The following is a 21467-nucleotide window of genomic DNA, read 5'->3' on the forward strand; positions in this document are numbered from 1 at the left end:
GGGCTGGTGTGCAGAGCAGAGCAGAAATGCCATGGGGAGGAGGGAGGGTCCCTACAGCTCTTGTTTGGTTCTGAGAACTAGCTGTGTCTCTGTGCTTGGGTTCATATTCACTCCTTCTTTCTTTCCCTATTTTTTATTTTTGGTTCATTCATGCTTTCCCTCAACAAACATTCGTTTACTGAAGTCCCACTGTGTGTCAAACACCCAAAGCAGTTTCTGTGAGCAGCTGCGTAAACTTTAATAAGTGTCTCTTCACTGCCTGCCTAACGTCACTCAAGTTGGTTTCTGTGAGAGGCACAAAAACAGCCCGTAGGATGTCCATGTCTGAATCCCTGAAAACCGAGTCTGTTACCTCACATGGTCAAAGGGACTTTGCAGCGGTGATTAAGGATCTTAGACGGGAGATTACCCTGAATTATCTGGGTGGGCCTCAGTCACAAGGGTCTTTATAAGAGGGCTGTAGGAGGGTCTGTGAGAAAAGGGTTGATTATGGAAGCAGAGGTCAGAGAGAAAGAAAGACGGAGAGAGAGGGAGAGGGAGAGAGCACGCGATTTGAAGATGCTACACTTTCGGCTTTGGTAATGCAGGAAGGGACCAGGAGCCAAGGAACTCAGGCGGCCTCTAGAAGTCGGAAAAGGCAAAGACACAGATTCTCCCTTGGAGCCTTTAGAAGGAACCAGCCCTGCCAGTTCCATGATTCTTAGATTTCTGACCTCCAGAACTGTCAGATGATAAATCCGTGTTGTTTTAAACCACCAAGCTTGTGCTAATTTGTTACAGCAGCAATAGGAAACTAATATAGTTTCTGGGTTCCCCCTGCCCACCAGTTAGGAGAGTTTCAGTTAATACACAGCCCCAGGTTTTAGATGAGGAAATGAGAGGTGGGCATTGGAGAGATGAATTTGGTTTCCCAGGGTCGCACAGAAAAGATATAGAAATTATTGTCCCTTCATCTTTTTTAACTCTTTTTTTTATATAGAGGGAGGATCTCACTATGTTGCCCAGGCTAGTCACAAACTCCTGAGCTCAAGCAATCCTCCTGCCTCAGTCTCCTGAACTATTGGGATTACAGGCATGAGCCATCATGCCCAGGCACCCATCCCTGCTGCCATCTTTTTTAACAGAGCTGGAAACTGTGGCTAGAAAGGTGGGTGACCTGCCTGTAGACAGGTGATGATAGAGGCAGGATTCTGACCTATGAGTGGTGGAGTCCAGGGCCCAAGCCCTTTCCATTCACTCATGCAGTGGAAATTTCATCAAATTTCCTCTGGGATTTCACCAAATACACAAGGCTCCTGTGAGGGAAGAACTCAACCATCTTTGCACCCAAGTTGGCCTCCTGAACCCAGCAGATCATGTGGAAGCTTGCCTCAGCCTGTCTCTGCCACCTGTCACTGGGGATAGCAATAGGGAACTGGTCTCACTCCTCCCAGGGGAAAGTCAGTCATTCTGTGGCAAGTTTCTTTTTCTTTTCTTTTTTTGAGACAGGGTCTCACTCTGTTGCCCAGCTGGTGGTGCGATCACAGCTCCCTGCAGCCTTGACCTCTGAGGCCCAAGTGATCCCCTGACCCCAGCCTCTTAAGTAGCTGAGACCACAGATACTCACCACTACACCTGGCTAATTTTCTGTACAACTTGGGTCTCCCTATGTTGCCCAGGCTAACCTCAAACTCCTGGCCTCAAATGGTCCTCCTGCCTTGACCTCTCGAAGTACTGGGATTACAGGCGTGAGCCAGCATGCCTGGTTGCAAGTCTATTTAATAAAACAGAAAAGCCTCATGCTTTTCAAATTCTCTGATACGTTCCTCCTCCTCCCCTTGTTGCAAGGCTCAGAGAACACCAATTGGTGACATTTTTATCCCTAGGGAAATGGGGATGGAGAGCTTGAAGCCTGGGCTTTGCAAGAGGGAGCCAAACTCTCTCACTCTTACCCAGCCTCTCTCCATCCCAGGGGGCAACCAAAGATTCAGGTCAGCACCGCCTACCCACTTGGTCAGAAGCCTTCAGCAATGAGGATCACACGTGCTGCAGCACCCAGGGCTCAGGGCAAGCTGGGGACTCATTCCTGCTGAATTTCTCCAGGTGCTATGGGAGGGTTACCCTGCTCTTGTTGTGGCCAGTTTGGGGCATCCTAAGGGACCCAGTTTCACCTTGTTTCTCCAAAAGTCTCATATTATATAATGTCACTATTCCCAGTGCTTCCAAATATCTTAGGCAACTCCCTCATGGCTACCACCCACTGATCCCAGCAACCTGTTTGAGGGGCTGTCTTTTCCCCTATAGATGAGCTATGTAAGGACAGAGAGCGTGGTAATCATCTGGTATCTCCACAGCTCTGCATGATGGCAGCTCACAGTAACTACTTAATAAATGCCAGCAGAATAGATGAGTGAATAATAAAAATGAACCTTTTAAAAACTGAGCTGTTATTCAGCCATGCACTAAGTACTTTACATGTATTATCTCTTTTGATCTTCATAACCATCTTATAAGATCTATACTACCATCAATTATGTTATAAATGAGGAAACTGAGTCACAAAGAAGCTAAATGACCTGAGCTCCCACACTTTGTAAATGGCAGATCCAGGACTTGAGCCCAGGCAGCCCACTCATAATTGCTGACACAGGGACTAGGGCAGAGTGTCTTTCACTTGCCCTTGGCTAGGACTCAGACCTCATGGGTCCAACTCCCTAGGGCACCTGGAACTCCCCGCCTCAGGTGAGTGAAGCCTCCTGCCCTCTCTGCCTCATGTGAGAAATTAGGGTTCGCAGCATGGAGGAATAAAGCTCAGGCATACACGAAGGTCAGTGTCACCCAGCAGTGAATACACCTGGGATCTCCCCAGCCTGAGCTCTTGAAGATTGTAAGCCAAAGTGGAAAAAGACTTAGAAGAATCAAAGAAACAAGGAAACTGACTTTTTTTTTTTTTTTTTTTTTTTTTTTGAGCATCTAGTAAGTGTCAGGCAGTCCATGTGCATTATTTCCTTTCTTTCTTTCTTTGTTTTGATTTGAGATGGAGTCTCACTGTGTTGCCCAGGCTGGAGTACAATGGTGTGATCTCAGCTCACTGCAATCTCTGCCTCCCAGGTTCAAGCGATTCTCTTGCCTCAGCCTTCTGAGTAGATAGGATGACAGGTGTGCGTCATGATGCCCGGCTAATTTTTGTATTTTTAGTAGCGATGAGGTTTCACGATGTTGGCCGAGCTGGTCTAGAACACCTGGCCCCAAGTAGTCTGCTCACCTTGGCCCTCCCACAATGCTGGGATTATGGGCATGAGCCACCATGCTCAACTTTCTTTCTTTTTTTTTAAAGCTTCTTTTATATTGTTATCAGGGTAATATGTACATATAGTAAAGAGCCAAATAGTATTAAAAGAAAGGAAAATAAGCAGCCTCCTAGCTCTTTCTTCCTCCCTCTCTGTCTCCTGTTCTCTGGAGGCCACTGTTGTCAACTCCTTGTTTCTTGTGGTATTTACCAGCATTAAAAAGACAGTGTTTCCATTCTACTGTATCTTATTTTTGAGATTATGAATTGTCTTCCCATTATAGTAGATGAGGATTTTAGGTCTCATACACTCTACCTCTTCCATTCCTTATACATAGTTGTGTGTGTTTTTTTTTTTTTTTTTTTTTTTTCGAGACAGAATTTTGCTCTTGTTACCCAGGCTGGAGTGCAGTGGCGCGATCTTGGCTTACCGCAACCTCTGCCTCCTGGGTTTAAACGATTCTCCTGCCTCAGCCTTCCTAGTAACTGAAATTACAGGCATGTGCTACCATGCCCAGCTAATTTTTTGTATTTTTAGTAGAGGCAGGGTTTCTCCATGTTGGTCAGGCTGGTCTCGAACTCCTGACCTCATGACCATCCACCTCAGTGTCCCAAAGTGCTGGGATTACAGGTGTGAGCCCCTGCACCTGGCTCTGTGTTGCTTTTTTAATACGTTGAAGTATGCCTCATATTTTCATTATTGAGATTATGTAAATATTATGCACCATTGAGCTAAAAAAGTTACTATGATAGAATTTCTGCCTTGTGTAACTTTTTGTTTTTCTTGCTTTAATAACCGCTGCATTTTTATTTGTTTAGTTTCCTTTGGCTATCTGGCAAAGTCTTCCTACAACTTCTAAATGCCTTGTACAACACTCAGTGCAATTTTCCACACGGCCAAATCTATCAGAGAATCCATCAGTTTTGCTTTCCCCGGGAGACAGCTCTTCCAGAGCCTCGGTTCCTGGCTGCAGCCTGGACTGAGCTATTGGCCAGCAGCTAAGCCGGCCTCCTCAAACCTTCCTTCTTGCTGCTGCATTGAACCCCGGTATCCCAGCTCTCTTTTATTCCCTCTTTCTTGGTTTGCTTCCTTGTTTTTGTGGGACACCTCTTCAAATAACTGCTTAAGAAGGGAACACCCTCAGAAAACAGTGTTTAAGCCAGTCCACAAGGTAGAAGGTGCTGGATGAAATGCACCTGAACCACCTGCCAGGTTGTCCATTGTTGTATACCACACCACAGTTTTCCAAACCCTTGGAAAGGTCGAAAGTCTTTGTGGCTGAGCTCGTTTTTTGTTTGTTTGTTTGTTTGTTTGTTTGTTTGTTTGTTTGTTTTTTTTGAGACAGAGTCTTGCTCTGTCTCCCAGGCTAGAATGCAATGGCACAATCTCAGCTCCCTGCAACCTCCACTTCCAGGTTCAAGTGATTCTCATGCCTCAGCATCCCAAGTAGCTGGGATTACAGGCACTTGCCACCATGCCTGGCTAATTTTTGTACTTTTATTTATTTTTTACTTTTATTTCTTTGTCATGAAAGCAAATCGTTCCTATGTCGCCAAGGTCACAAGCAGGTGGGGAACGTAGCACAAGAAGCCCAGCAGACCTAGTCCACTTCCTTGCTTTGCCACTTATGAGCTGTGTGACCCTAAGCAAGTTACAAAATCTCTCTGAGCCTCTTTCCTCATCTGGAAAAAGAGAATACAATAATAACGACCTGGAAAGATTCTCGGCGGGGAGGGGGATGGAGGTCACGTGGAAAAGGGACGGCTTTGTGCATGGCTGTACTCACCTAGCGGGTGCCCAGCAGAGCAGACCGCACAGTCATCCCCTCACCTTGAGTTCCTGATGTCTGGCTTTCTCCAGCATGCGCAGGGCTCTCTGGTGGGAAGCCTCGAGTTGGGCTTTCACGGCCTGGTTCTGCTGAGTGCTCTCCTGGAGCTCACGCTGCAGCTTCTCCCTCTCGAGGTCCGAGAGCTGCTTGAGCGCCTGCAGGTCCTCCCGGTAGTTGCTGGCGCACTGCTCCAGAGCCTGCTGCATCTGCGAGACCTGTGCACCGGGCGTGCTGCCCTCAGCCTAAGCCCCTGGCCTTTCCTGGGATGTTTTTTGTTTGTTTGTTTGTTTTTTTGTTTTGTTTTTTTTTTTTTAAATGAAAGCTTTCTAAATGTCACCTCCATGCAGCTGAGCCTCCTTTGTCTGAAGGGTCTCAGGGGATGGAAGCTGCAAGTTTTAAAGGACCTGAGAGTGGCCAGTCCTCCCAGGGACCCCTCAGCTAGAGCCACGAATGCCAGAAAAAAGAAAAAGGGGTGAGGACACGAACCTTCCAAGAGAAATCAAGAGAGGACTGGGATACCCTCCAGGGTCCCACGTGGCGGCCCCCATCCTCCTTCAGGTGCTTGCTCGAATCTGGCTTCCTCCCTGAGGCTCTTCCTGACAGCCTCCTACAGTACTACCTCCACTACCCCCGGCCCCTGTCACAGGGGAGGTAGTATTTTTTCTTTCTTTCTTTCTTTCTTTCTTTCTTTCTTTCTTTCTTTCTTTCTTTCTTTCTTTCTTTCTTTCTTTCCTTTCTTTCTTTCTTCTTTCTTTCTTTCTTTCTTTCTTTTTTTTTTTTTGAGATGGAGTCTCACTCTGTGGCTCAGGCTAGAGTCAGTGGCACGATCTCAGCTCACTGCAACCTCCGCCTCCTAGGTTCAAGCGATTCTCCTGCCTCAACCTCCAGGCACCCACCACCATGCCCAACTATTTTTTTTTTTTTTTAATTTTTAGTAGAGACAGGGTTTCACCATGTTGGCCAGATTGATCTCAAACCCTTGACCTCAAATGATTCGCCCGCCTTGGCCTCCCAAAGTGCTGGGATTTCAGGCGTGAGCCACCACACTCAGCTTTTCTTTTTCCTGAGTCATCATTACCTTAGAATCAACTACGTGATTTACTAACTTCTTATGTCAACCATTTATTTGTCTGTTTCTACCTCCATTGCTAAAATATACATATTCTTCTTGTGACACAGAATCTCACTCTGTCACCAGGCTGGAGTGCAGTAGTACGATCCTGGCTCACGGCAACCTCTGCCCCCCAGGTTCAAATGATTCTTCTGCCTCAGCCTCCAGAGTAGCTAGGTCTACAGGCATGTGCCGGCACACACCATCACGCCCGGCTAATTTTTGTATTTTTAGTGGAGACACGATTTTACCATATTGGCCAGGCTGGTCTCAAACTCCTGAACTCGTGATCTGCCCTCTTCAGCCTCCCAAAGTGCTGGGATTATAGGCGTGAGCTACCACACCCAGCCAAAATGTATATATTCTTTGTATATATAATATGAGACAGGATCTTGCTTTGTTGCCCAGGCTGGAGTGCACTGGTGTCATCTCAGCTCACTGCAACCTCTGCCTCCTGAGTTCAAGTAATTCTTCTGCCCCAGCCTCCCCAGTAGCTGGGACTACAGGGATGTGCCACCACACCCAGCTAATTTTTGTATTTTTAGTGGAGACGGGTTTCACCACATTGACCAGGCTGGTCTCAAACTCCTGAGCTCATGACCTGCCCACCTCAGCCTTCCAAAGTGTTGGGATTACAGGCGTGAGCCACCATGCCTGGCCAAAATATATATATTCTTTATATATAAAATATGATATCTTTTTTTTGGAGGTAGGATCTCACTTTGTTGCCCAGTCTGGAGTGCAGTGGTATGATCACCTCTCAAGGCAGCCTCAAACTCCTGAGCTCAAGCAACCCTCCCACCTCAGCCTCCTGAGTAGCTGGGAGTACAGACACATGGCATGACACCCCAGTAATTTTTTTAAATTTTTTCTAGAGACAGAGTCTTGCTATGTTGCCCTGGTTGGTCTTGAACTCCTAGGCTCAAGCATTCCTCCTGCGTAGGCCTCCCAAAGTGCTGGGATTACAGGTGTGAACCACCACACCTGGCCATAAAATGTAAGGCATTTTGTCTGGCCTCTGCATTGATGAATCATCAATGGCTCATAGTAAGTACTCATTAGCACAGCAGGGCTTTTGTTTTTCTTTTTCTGAGACACAGTCACCCAGGCTGGAGTACAGTGGCGTGATCTTGGCTTACTGCAGCCTCTGCCTCCCAGGTTTAAGTGATTCTCCTGCCTCAGCCTCCTGAGTAGCTGGGATTACAGGCGTGCGCCATCACACCAGGCTAATTTTTGTATTTTCAGTAGAATCGCGGTTTTACCATATTAGCCAGGCTGGTCATGAACTCCTTACCTCCAGTCATCTACCCCACATTGGTCTCCCAAAATGCTGGGATTACAGGCGTGAGTCACCATGCCCAGCTGCAGCAGGTTTTGAATGAATAAATAAATAAAACCAAGAATCTCATTTTGCCCTGGTCCTGTAATGCCTTCTTAGCTTGGATGTGAATGAGGCCCTGAATGCATTTCCAAGTTTATAAAAAGGAGAAGGCAAGATCTCAGGAAAGGGGCATCCCCACTAGGGCTGTCCTACCTGGGCTTGCAGTTTGGCCTTCTGGCTTTGCCAGTCCTCCTGTAGATGCTGGATTTCGGATGCGTTCTCCTTCAACAAAGAGTCCAGTGGAGGTTGCAGGTCACTTCCCTCCTTGAGGGACACTTTGATCCTTTGAAGACAGGGATGCCACAATCACAAACAATCCTAGGGCTGGGAATGACACTACCACTCTGATAACGTGCCAGCCACTCTGCCTGGGAGGAGGGACATCTGACAACAGTTAGTGGGGCTGAGAAACATCTTACTTGACTTTCAAAAAGCAACCTGCCATATAAAGTGTATTATTACACTTAGGATACAATCAGTATTTAGCAGGAACCATCTAGTATCTGTTTTAGTGGGTTCTTAATAAATGATTACCAACCGTCAGAATGACTGAGAGCTTAGAGTTACTGATATGGGGTCTCTGGGGACGCCAAAAAAAGAGATCTCGATGGTCTTAATTTTGCAGCTCTTTCTGCATATATAAAAACAACACTTCACCTTAATACAGTGTTCTGCATTTTTCAAAGCATGGTCACACCTTTTACTGGCATCCCAAGTACAAATAGGGGTATTACAAATAGGCCTCCATATATGTAGTGTGAACAAGGAAACACTAGTTTAAAGCTGCAAGAGTTTCTACATTCTAGGTAAGATGCTATGTTGTCCTGGTTGGTCTTTAGAGGAGACCAGAGCTCCCTTCCTTAATTCTCATCTTTTGAACCAACTAAGAATTTCAAGTGTGATTGATTTAGATTGGGATGTTAAGTGTTTATCTTGTTTGAAAATGTAAAAGAATGCCACATGGTGGGCCTCTCTGTAGAGACTGCCAGGTATGAGTGGCATCTGCTTCCCCTGACAAGGACATCAGGCCAGAGCCCTAGAGGTGGGGGTGAGGGTCTTGGGCTGTGAGAAAAGGCTATGAAAAGGGGCACTCTGCTTGGCAGAGGTGAGAAGGCCCAGGCTGGGGGGTTAAGTATGAGAGAGACAATGGGGACCCCTGAAAGGAAAGGCAGGATGCTAGAGGCAGCATAGGAAGGTAGCCAAGAGGATGGTGTGAGAGCCAGACCACCCGGCTCCAAATTCCAGCTCTGCAACCACTCACCATGGGGCCTTGGTGAGGTCTTTAAAATCCCTGGGCCTGAGCTTCCTCCTCTATAGCATAAGGTTAATAAGGCTACCCTTTTTCATAAGGATTAATAGAGTCAATATCTATAAAGTACTTAAAACACTGTCTGGCACATAGTAAGAATTGCATAAAGAACTAATTATGGGCCAGGGGCAGTGGTGCATGCCTGTAATCCCAGCACTTTGGGAGGCAGAGGCAGGAGGATCACTGGAGGTCAGGAGTTCAAGAACAGCCTGGCCAATATGGTGAAACCCATCTCTACTAAAAATACAAAAAACTAGCCAGGTATGGTGGTGCATGCCTGTAGTCCCAGCTACTCAGGAGACTGAGGCAGGAGAATCGCTTGAACCCAGGAGGTGGAGGTTGCAGTGAACCGAGATTGCGCCATTCCACTCCAGTCTGGGCAATAAGAGTGAAACTCTGTCTCAAAAAAACAGAAACAAAAACCTACACATATTAAAAGAGAGAAGTTTTCTTTCTCTGCATTCTGATTCTCTTAGTTATCCTCAAGCCTTTCAAAGGTGTGCAAAACATAGCCACCTTTACGGAACAATATAGCAGGGATACCTGGGTCTGAGCTCTGGGTATGAAGCCAGCCCAATGGTTACAAGAAGGCCAGAGAAACTGGAAAAGCAGCCTAGGGAAACAGTGACAGGTAGCATCACCAGGTAAGTGCTCCCCATGAATCTCTGCAGAGGGGCTGAACTTTCTCTCAGGCTAGGGCTCAGTTTATTATTATTTTTAATGTTTTGTTCAAGTAAAATTTACATATAGTGAAGTGCACAGATTTACTATAAGTGTACAATTCAGTGAGTTTTGACAACTATGTAAAACTATGAAACCAGTATCTCAATCGAAATACAGAACATTTTCATTACCCAAAAATTTCCCTTGCAGTCAAGCTTTGATTTCCACAGATCACTTTTGCTTGAGCTGAAGTGTCATACAAACTGAATCATGTGGTGGCATTCTTCTGTTTCCAGGTTATGTTGCTCCCCCTCATGTCTTTGGGCCTCATCCCTGTTGTTGTGTATGTCAGCAATTCATTTTTTTTGCTGCTGTGTAGTATTCCATTACATGAATGCACTGCAATTTGTTTATCCATTTCTCTACTGATAAACATTTGGGTTGTTTATGCTTCTGGGCTATTCTAAATAAAGCTGCTAGAAATAAACCTGTCCAAGGATTTTTGTGGATACATGTTTTTCATTTCTTTCTTTTTTGAGATAGAGTCTCACTCTGTTGCACAGGCTAGAGTGCAGTGGCGCCATCTCGGCTCACTGCAACCTCTGCCTTCTAGATTCAAGCCATTGTCCTGCCTCAGCCTCCCAAGCAGCTGGGATTACAGGCATGTGCCACCATGCCCGGCTAATTTTTGTATTTTTCAGTAGAGACAAGGTTTTACCATGTTGGCCAGAATGGTCTTAAACTCCTGTCCTCAGGTGATCCACTCACCTTGGCCTCCTAAAGTGCCGGGATTACAGGCGTGAGACACAGTGCCTGGCAATGTTTTTCATTCTTTTGCTTAAATACCTAAAAGTGGAATTGCTGGTAGGTATGTGCTTAATGTTTTAAGAAACAATCAAATAGCCTTCTAAGTTGACTGTACAGTTTTAGGCCCTGCCAGTAATATATGAGAGTTCCAGCTGCCCTAGATTGTTGCCAACATTTTGTGTTGTCAGACTTCTTAATTTTAACCATTCCATTGGGTGGGAAATGGTATCTAACTGTGGTGGTAAGTTGCATTTTCCTGATGACTAATGATGTTAAAGCTCGCGTTCATGTGCTTACAAGCCACTCATATATCTTTTCTTTTTTGAGACAGGATCTTGCTCTGTTGCCCAGGCTGGAGTACAGAGGCATGATCATGGCTTGCTGCTGCCTCAACCTTCTGGGCTCAATCAATCCTCCCACCTCCGCCTCTTAAGTAGCTGGGACTACAGGCATATACCACCATGCTCAGCTAATTTTTGTATTTATTGTAGAGACCAGGTTTTGCCATGTTGCCCAGCTGGTCTCAAACTCCTGGACTCAAGCAATCCACTTGCCTTGGCCTTCCAAAGTGCTGAGATTACAGACATGAGCCACCCTGCCCGGCCTCACATATATCTTTTCAGGGAAGTGCTTGTTCAAGTATTTTGTCCATTTAAAAAATAGGTTTGCAGCACATGACAAAGATGCTCTCTCTCACTCCTATTCAACATAGTATTGGAAGTTCTGGCCACGGCAGTCAGGCAAGAGAAAGAAATAAAGGGCATCCAAATAGAGAGAAAGTCAAACTATCCCTGTTTGTAGACAACATGATCCTATAACTAGAAAACCTATAGTCTCAGCTCAAAAGCTCCTTAGGCTGATATACATCTTGAGACTTCAGGAAAGTCTCAAGATACAAAATTGATGTGCAAAAATCACTAACATTCCTATATACCAACAACATTCAAGCTGAGAGCCAAATCAGGAACACAATCCCATTCACAACTCTCTCTTTCTCTCTCTCTCTCTCTCTCTCACACACACACACACACACACACACACACACACACACACACTATGGAAGGAATACAGCTAACCAGGGAGGTGAAAGACCTCTACAAGGAGAACTGCAAAACACTGCTCAAATAAATCAGAAATGACACAAACAAATAGAAAAACATTCCATGCTCATGGATAGGAAGAATCAATATTGTTAAATGAACACACTACCTAAAGCAATTTATAGATTAAATGCTATTCCTATTGAACTACCATTGATATTTTTCACAGAACTAGAAACAACTCTTTTAAAGAACCAAGAAAGAGCCCAAATAGCCAAGGTAATCCTTAGCAAAAAGAACAAAATTGGAGGCATCATGCTACCTGACTTCAAATTATACTACAGGACTACAGTAACCAGAAGAGCATGGTACTGGTACTAAAACAGATTAGACCAGTGGAACATAATAGAGAACCCAGAAATAAAGCCACACACCTACCACTATCTGATCTTTGACAAACCTGGCAGAAGCAAGCAATGAGGGAAGAATTCCCTATTCGATACATGGTGCTGGGATAATGGCACATTTTGCAGAAGATTGAAACTGGACCCCTTCCTTATATCATATACAAAAGTTAACTTAAGTCCAGGCATGGTGGCTCATAACTATAACCCCAACACTTTGGGGTTATAGTGGAAGGATCGTTCAAGACCAGCCTGGGCAACACACACAGTGAGACCCTGTCTCCAAAAAAAAAAAAAAAAACTTAACTCAATGGATTAAAAACTTAAATGTAGAACCCAAAACTATAAAAAATCTGGAAGACAACCTAGCCAATATCATTCTGAACATAGGAACAGACAAAGATTTCATGATGACGACACTAAAAGCAATAGCAGCAAAAGCAACAATTGACAAGTGGGATACAATTGAACTAAAGAGCTTCTGCACAGAAAAGGAAACTATCAACAGAGAGAACAAACAATCTGCAGCATGGGGAAAAAGATGTGCATACCATGTGTCTGACAAAGGTCTAATATCCAGCATCTATGAGGAACTTAAACAAATTTATAAGAAAAAAACGAGCAATCCCATTAAAAAAAAAAGTGGGCAGATGACATGAACAGACACTTTTTAAAAGGAGACATACATATGACCAAAAATCATATGAAAAACAGCTCAACATCACTGATCATTAGAGAAATGTAAATCAAAACCACAATGATATAGCATTTCACATCAGTCAGAATGGCTACTATTAAAAAGTCAAAAAATAACAGATGCTGGTGAGGTTATGGAGCAAAAGGAATGCTTATACGCTGTTGGTGGGAGCATAAATTAGTTCAGCCATTGTGGAAGACAGTGTGGTGATTCCTCAAAGACCTAGAGGCAGAAATACCATTTGCCCCAGCAATCCCATTACTGGGTATATACCCAAAGGAACATAAATCATTCTATTACAAAGATACTTGCACACATATGTTCACTGCAGTACAATTCACAATAGCAAGGACATGGAATCAACCTAAATGCCCATCAATGATAGGCTGGATTTTAAAAATGTGGTAAATATACACCATGAAATACTTTGCAGTCATAAAGAATAAGATCACGTCCTTTGCAGGAACATGGATGGAGCTGGAGGCCATTATCCTTAGCAAACTAACACAGGAACAGAAAACCAAATGCCACATGTTCTTACTTTTATAAGTGAAGCTAAATGATGAAAACACATGGACACATAGAGGGAACAACAGACACTGGGGACTACCTGAGGGTGGAGGGTGGAGAGTGGAAGGAGGGAGAGGACTGGAAAAAATAACTAATGTGCATTAGGCTTAATACCTGGGTGACAAAATAATCTCCAACCGAAACCCCCGTAACACAAGTTTACCTATATAACGAAACTAATGTGAACTCCTGAACCTAAAAGTTAAATTAAAAAGCAAATAGGTTTGTCTGTTTATTACTGATTTATAAGAGTTATTTTTATGTTCTGAATACAGATGGGATATTTTATCCCAGTCTGTGGCTTGTCTATTCATTTTAAAGGATTTTTTTTTTTTTTTTTTTTTTTCTTGAGACAGAGTCTCGCTCTGTCACCAGGTGCCAGGCTAGAGTGCAGTGGTGCAATTTCGGCTCATTGCAACCTCTGTCTCCCAGGTTCAAGCAATTCTCCTGCCTCAGCCTCCTGAGTAGTTGGGACTACAGGCACACAGCAGCACGCCCAGCTAATTTTTGTATTTTAGTGGAGACGTGGTTTCACTATGTTGGCCAGGATGGTCTCGATCTCTTGACCTTGTGATCCACCTAACTTGGCCTCCCAAAGTGCTGAGATTACAGGTGTGAGCCACTGTGCCTGGCCAAGGTTTTTAAAAACAAGCAGAACTTTCCATTTTGATGAAAAATAATTTATTAATTTTCCTTTGATAATTAGTGTTTTCACATCCTATCTAAGAAGTTATTGCCTATGCCAAAGTTTCAAAGACACTTTCTTGTTTTAGTTTTGATGTTTTAGATTTATGAAATATCTCAAATTAATTTTTGTACATAGGGCATAGAAGGGGTTGAGGTTCATTTTCTCCTCATGTTTATCCAGTTCCAACACCATGTGTTGAAAAACTTTTCATATGTCAATTGAATTGCCTTGGCATCATTAACAAAAATTAATCTATCAACCCTGTGTGAATCTATTTCTTAGCACTCCACTATGTTTAATTAGTTTATTTGTCTATTGGCATATTGATACCACAGTGTGTTTATTACTGAAGCTTTATAATATGTCTTGAAATCAGGTTGCCTGAGTCCTCCAACTTTTTCTTCAAGATTTTTAATATTAGTTTTGGCTCCATGACTTGCTCTGGCTCACGGAAGTGGGTGGAAACAAGAGTGCATTTCTGAGTGTAGGCTTGAAGATCCACTGCATGTTTCCATCAGCCTTTTGAGCATCTTCCCTTTACCATGACAAAAACATCCCCTAGATGGGGACTAATCCTTCAGCCTGGGCCACAGAATAAGAAGGCATGTGGAGCGGATTTGAACTGTAATTTGTGGCACAGCAATAACACCTTACTCTCACCCAGGAGCCAAGCTCGTGTTAGTCCTGCTGATATGGTTAAGTTTTAAGTCCCCACCCAAATCTCATCTCAAGTTGTAATCCCCATAATCCCCACATGTTGAGGATGGGACTTGGTGGGAGGTGATTGGATCATGGGGGCAGTTTCCCAAACACTGTTCTCATGATAGTGAGTGAGTTTTCATGAAATCTGATGGTTTTATAAGTGTTTGTCATTTCTTCCTACACACACTTTTCCCTCACCTGCCACCATGTAAGACGTGCCTGCTTCCCCTTCTGGCATGATTGTAAGTTTCCTGAGGCCTCCCCAGCCAAGCAGAACCATGAGTCAATTAAACCTCTTTCCTTTATAAATTATCCAGTCTTGGGCACTTCCTTATAGCAGTGTGAAAACAAATGAATATACCTGCAGAGCCTGATAGAGCCAGTCAGAAAAATAGCTCGCCTATGAGCTACGTATGAGCTAAAAATCTTTGCTATTTAGAGGGTGTTTGTTATAGCAGCAACAGCTGACTGACATAGGTGATATAGGTAGGGATTTCCTCAGGATCACAAAGCTTCCCTATATCTCCTAAAGAACACTTGGAAGCACAGCAGCAGAAGTTTTGGGCCAGTGCAGGTCTGAATCTTGCTAACTTCTTTGAGCTCCAGGTTCTTAAGCTAAAAAATGGCTTCTTTGGGTTGGTGTAAGCATTAAGTGAGATAGTTTGCGTAAAGCCTATAGCCATGCTGAAGACATACGAGATATGCCTTTTACCTCCCCAAGCATGCTGCAAGGAGCAGTGACAAATACTTGAGGACAAAATGAATGAATGGATGAATCCTTCCACATCTGGGTGCTCAGTTACTGGAGCACTCAGAAGTCTGTATGTCCTCCTATACCTTTCTTCTTCATCACTGCTGGTCTCTTCTTCAGCTGCTAACTTATCTTGATACTCCTCTCCTCTCAGCGAAGTTTCATTCAGTTTCAAGCATGGATCCTTAGGAAAAAAAAAAAAAAAAGGCAAGATGAGCTTAAGTACAGCTTCATGATTCAACCTGTGGCTTATTCAAATCAGAGAGCAGAGGAGAGGGAGTCCCCAGCAACCCACTATTGGTGCTCAGTTTGCACGGGGTGCCAAGGCTTGCGATGATGAAGTGACTAGAACAGTGCCCGGATTACTATGATCAATGCCAGTCTTTATCCCTGTATCCTGTTTTTCAGTCTAGGAAGCATTTCACACTGCTGATAAAACTAAAGCATACAGCGGGGAAGTAACCTGGCTAGGGTGCCACCATCAGTGAGTAGTGGAAATGAAATATGCAACTGGGCAGTAGGACCCTGGGGACTGAACTCTTGACCTCTTCCTGATATGGTTCCATGCATAACCCTCAGAGAGAGGGCCTTGTTTTATTGTTCAGTCTGCTGCACGGGGCTGCTGTGAAGACCTGAGAACAATGCCGGTTCATGGCTAGTGGTGTGTAAGTGTGAGCGATTGGTGTTATTATTACATCTGTTTTACAATTTGTAGTCTGCTATGTCCCATTATGTAGAATCAGAAGACATGGAACTTGCTGAATAACCGGAAATGGAGTATGGGAGAATATGGAAACTATTAGTTAACAATGAGGCTTCTGAATATTTTATGAATTGGATTTGCAAATGTTATCATTCCCCCCTTCTCACAGAAATACGTAGGTGAAAAAGACCCTGTTATTTTGATTTTTCTATTTGTCATAACCACTGTCCATGACAACAGTATAAGACAGGGTAGGAACAGATTTATCTCATGAAATACTGATAACTGTAACCTGTGCTTTTCACTAACTGGTTGTGTGGTCTTGAGCCAGTCTCTTCCCTTTTTTGGACCTGAGTTTCATCAGCTGTGAAACAAAGGGGATGGCTTACATCTGTGGTCAAACTGTGTTCCAGGGATTCTGGGAGGTGTCTCAAGGGTAGAAAGGGGCAGAGCTGAGGCTGGAGGGTAGGGCCTCAGGCTTCCATCCCTCCTTGATCTGGAACAAAACTGCTTTGGTTGCCTTTTCACATACTGTAATGTCTGCAAAAGGCCATCAACATCAAGACCAATGGAGACCTCCACACTGCCAAATACAAGGGACGATTCTTGGATCTGAGCTAACTGGGCCTCCTGGCAGAATTGGAAATATTGATGATTCCTTCTTTTATGGTGCCTTCTCTCCTGGGCTTTTTCCTCCCCTATCACTTGCTGCTTCTCAGTCTCCTCTGCTGAAGCCTCCTTCTCTCCTGCTTCTCAAACTGCCACATGTCCAGAACCAAACTTGATTTTACTCCTCCAAACAGCAAGCATGCACTTGGCTCAGGGCTTTGCACTGGCTGTTCCTTCTTCCCTCTGATATTTGCATTCCTTGCTCCTCACTTCACTTGCTGCAACCAGGAGATTGTCCCTGGCTTAAAGCTTAGGCTCTAGTACCAGACAACCTGTGTTTAAATGCCAGATCTTTTACTTATTAATGATGTGGCCTTGGGAAAATTACTTAGGTTTTCATGAGGATTAAATGAGCCAAAACATGTACAGTTTTTAGAGCAGTAGTAGGTATCTAAGGTACATTCAACACTCAAGTTTATTCCCTGGGATTCTTTTTTTTTTTTTTTTTTTTTTTTTTTGGGAGATGGAGTTTCACTCTGTCACCCAGGCTAGAGGGCAGTGGCACAATTTCAGCTCACTGCAGCCTCTGCCTCCTGAGTTCAAGCAATTCTCCTGTCTCAGCCTCCGCCTCCCAAATAGTTGGGACTACAGGTATGTACCACCATACCCAGCTCTTTTTTTTTTTTTTTTTTTTTGCATTTTTAATAGAGGGTTTTCACCATGTTACCCAGGCTGGTCCTGAAGTGATCTGCCCATCTTGGCATCCCAAAGTGCGCGGATTACAGGCACAAGCCACTGTTCCCAGACTGTTCCCTGGGATTCTTATTCCTTAGACAATTTCTCTAAAATCCTACCCCATCTCACTCTCTTTTCCTCACCTTGCTCTATGTTTTCTCAAAGGAAATATCATGGACTGATGTTGATTTGTCTTTTTTTAAATTATCTGTTTCCCTCACTGGAAAGTAAGCTCCATGAGGGCAGGGGCTTTGCTCACCTGTTTCCCTCATGCCTAGAACAGTGTGTGGCACATGCGAGTCATTACTAAATGAATAAAATGATATAAGTCACAGGCCACTCCAGGATAGCAGGAGGACCACTCTCTCCCATACTTGCCCTACACCCACTTTTTTGTTGTTTTTTGTTTTGTTTTGTTTAATGATACAAGATTGCACTCTGTTGCTCAGGGAAGAGTACAGTTGCAAAATCATAGCTCACTGCAGTCCCAGCTTCTCAGACTCATGATCCTCCCACCTCAGCCTCCCAAGTAGCTGAGATTACAGGTGTGCACCACCATGCCCAGGTAGTTTTTACATTCTCTGTAGGCACAGGGTCTTGCTATGTTGCCTAGACTGGTCTGAAACTCCTGGGCTCAAGTGATCTTCCTGCCTCAGCCTCACAAAGTTCTCATATTACAGGTATAAGCCACAGCACCCACCCTTCACCTGCTTTACATCCCAGGGAAGGAAGGGCCTGGGACTTCTGCTTTGTCGTGAAAATCCCCTGGGCACATGGCTGGAGGGTGGCATGTGGAAATGGCTGTCGCACAAACTTTGAGTGTTTTCCTGCTTTGCTTTAGAAACCCTTTGTGCTTTTATGATTTATAAATTCAAGTTCTGTTTAAATCATTTACATTGCCTCTAAATGCAGCAGAACACCATGTGATGCCCACTCCAGAGAATCAGCACAGAGATGGCACTTGGGAACCCACTGCCCACTGTGCCCAGGAGGACCCGTCCTGGGGCCTTCCAAAGTAATGGCCTGAGAGAGTAAACATTTGCTCCACCTCCCACAGCTCTTCTCTCTAAACCTTTATCTTCCCTGGATATGTTCTGTGTTAACTCTGCTAAGCCACAGATACATTTGCCAGGACTTTCTTCTCTGTGTACTCTGGTCCACGTGACTTTGCATAAACTGTGGCAGATGGAAGTGAAGCAGCAATCATTTCTTTGTGACGCTTGGATGCTTGAATGTAGCAACACGCCTGGTGCTGCTGCAGCTTACACACGTCATTGCTGATCAGCTCGCTCACCTTGTTGGCCAGGCAGGTTTTGGGCTCTCCCCTCCTTCAGCTCTTGCTGGTTTCTCCTTGACTTCTCCCTATCCTAGGCCAATGTGTACAGCTCCTGGGGCAGCAGCCAGGCCTGAATCTCCTCCCACACCTGCCGGATCCTCCTCAGGCTTCTCCCTATCCCCAGCCAGGTGCATGTTTAGCTCCGTGAGGAAGGATGCCTGATGCTGCTACAGGTCACCTGCATTAGCAAGGTGGAGCCTTGCTGGCTTCAGATACCGACATGGTTCAAGCCCAGCCTTGTGGACTACAGCTTGTTCTTAATCTTCCTCACTTCACTTCTGTCCTTCTTTCCTTCCAGTGGCCCGCCCTGCTGACTTTAGACCCACCATCAGGCAAAGAAGCAACGGTTGAACTTAAAGTGTTTAGCTGGCTCCTTCAGCTACACTAGGCCAGTTCCTAAATTTAATCTCATATCCTACATCATTCTTAGTAGCTTGTTTCTATGATAAGACCCTAATTGACGCACCCTTTCATCTCTAGATCCTACTTATTCCTCAAGGCACTATTCAACTGTTACTTCTTCATGAAGACTTCACAATCTTTTGTTGCAATTACACCTTCTCCCCTTAAAGTTCTCATAACAATTTTTTTTTACTATCACAATTTTCTTTTCGTTGTTGTCGTTTTGTTTTGTTTTTTTGAGAAGGAGTTTTGCTCTGTCACCCAGGCTGTAGTGCAGTGGTGTGATCTAGGCTTACTGCAACTTTCATATCCCGGGTTCAAGCGAGTATCCTGCCTCAGCCTCCCAAGTAGCTGGGACTACAGGTGTGTGCCAACATGCCCAGTTAATTTTTGCATTTTTAAAGTAGAGATGGGGTTTCTCCATGTTGGCCAGGCTGGTCTTGAGCTCCTGACCTCAAGTGATCCACCTGCCTCAGCCTCCCAAAGTGCTGGGATTACAGGCAAGAGCCACCGTACCGGCCTTGCTACCACAATTTTCTTACAAATACTTATTGATCACTTACTATGTGCCAAGCCTTGCTCTAGGGACACCTGAATAAACAAAAAAACAGAAGTTTTTCTGCCTTATATTAGTTAAAGGAGCATTTTCTTTCTCCCTTCCTAAACGTAAGTGAATATAAAAGTAATCCCACATATCGTTTTTAAAATGTTACAAACCCTGCAGCCAGGGACTGAGAATGCAGCATAGCTATTTTTCACAGCCTGAGTCCTCCCTCTTTATGTAACTAGAAACTGAAGTCCAGCTGTTTGACGTGCACTGGTCACAGGGCCCCATGAGGTTGGTTCATTGTCATGTATTTTCAAAAATGTTGCAACTAAACAGATTATAACCTACAACGTGAACCAGAGGCTAAAAGGTCCTCCTGTGCCTCCTAGTTTCAGGTATTTTGGGCATAAAAAATATCTCAGTGATCTCTAATTTCCACAAAGCACGGAAGTAAATATCACAGTCTAGAAGCAAAACAGCTTTGTGAGTTACCTGCCATAAATTCAGGTTCTGTATAAACCTGGAAAAATTGCATGGTGAACATGGAAGAAAAACAGATAATCAGATGAGTATATGTACTATTACAATATACATACATAAATGATGTATGATTAATTAGGTTCAGGTCTCCAAAGGAAAATTCAAGGCTACAAAGAAATTTTGTTCAATAGAAAGCACAAAAATGTTGGCAGAACAATTCTAATGAGACCAATAGTCAGGACAAACATGAACTGGCTAAGTTCTACATGGAGATCTCTTCAGATAAAAGGAATTGTTCACTAAAATGCTCTAATAATGAAGCTTTCACCCTCTAGCAACAGAGCCTAAAAACATATGGCAAAATGTGTATAATTGTAGTGAGAAATAGGAAAATTTGTAATGGGAGATTTTAATATACATCTCTCAGAAACTGATGTGTTAAGCAGACAAAATGAACACATCTAAAAGCTGACTTTTTGAAAAGCTGCATCAAACTCCTGGCAAGTCTGGTCAAGAAAAAAAGGCTAAAAAACTTAAAGCAATATGAATAATGGACAAGGATCTCATGACAGTTATTAGGGATTAAAAAGAATTCCAAATGTACTCTGAGGCAACACAGGGCCTGTGAAAGGGAATCTGCAGGATGTAATTTCTAGGCCACTTTATTGACCATGGCTGTATTTAAAGGAGTTCTGGGCAAGAGTCCAGAAAGAGGAGAGGACTGAAAACACTAAAAGGGCTAATACACCCAGATAACAACATTGTCTCCCAGCTACATTGCATTTGTCTATTTCCATACATTATCTCATGGATGCATATGACTCTGTGAAGTAGCCAGGAAAGGCACTGCCGTCTTTGATTTACAGATGGGAAACTAAAAGTGGAGAAGTCCTGCCATTTGTCTCAGGTCTCATGGCCACTAGAAGGTGTCAGAAAAACTAGAACCCTGTGTTTTCTGAGTCCCATCCACATAATTCCATGTCTCCGCACTGACCCTCAGCTGTGCTGTGTTGACATGATTGTCATCTACCAGCGTCAGGGCCTAACTGGATGTTAGTTCAAACTATGTTATGCAAATTCCAAGTATCTGAAAAATGGAGACTCAAAAACCGACCTGAGAGAAGTAATGTCAGCAACACGGCAGAAGGAAGTCCTGATCCATTTTTTTTTTCCCCAATAAGCACATCAATTCAGCAATAATTCATGGACATATTACACTTGTAAAAAATCAGAAGCTAATTAAAAGGCTCTGGCACCTCAGGAGAATGCAAAACCACACTCACCAAAGCTGGTAGAGAGATTCAGAACACGCTCTTGCCAAAGATGCTGCCCCTGGTGACGTACCATATGATCACTAAGAGACTACCTACCTCAGCTTCAGCCAGAGGAGGAAAGGAGTTGATTGGCATGTCTGGCACCCTACAAGAGGGAGGTC

At 44.0% G+C, this 21467-nt stretch overlaps 1 protein-coding gene across 1 annotated transcript in view; it reads right to left on the minus strand.

Annotated features, from left to right (window-relative positions):
• The window catches only part of FAM184B (family with sequence similarity 184 member B), a 137705-nt gene that overhangs the window by 21368 nt on the left and 94870 nt on the right, over positions 1-21467 (minus strand). Inside the window, exons 8-10 of the mRNA XM_003927463.4 lie at positions 15307-15404; positions 7743-7872; positions 5100-5312 (exon numbers count right to left, since the gene is read on the minus strand). Coding sequence (XP_003927512.1) covers positions 5100-5312; positions 7743-7872; positions 15307-15404 — 441 coding nt within the window. The remainder of the gene's footprint in view (positions 1-5099; positions 5313-7742; positions 7873-15306; positions 15405-21467) is intronic.

Source organism: Saimiri boliviensis, chromosome 3, assembly GCF_048565385.1.
Source record: "Saimiri boliviensis isolate mSaiBol1 chromosome 3, mSaiBol1.pri, whole genome shotgun sequence".
NCBI lineage: Eukaryota > Metazoa > Chordata > Mammalia > Primates > Cebidae > Saimiri > Saimiri boliviensis.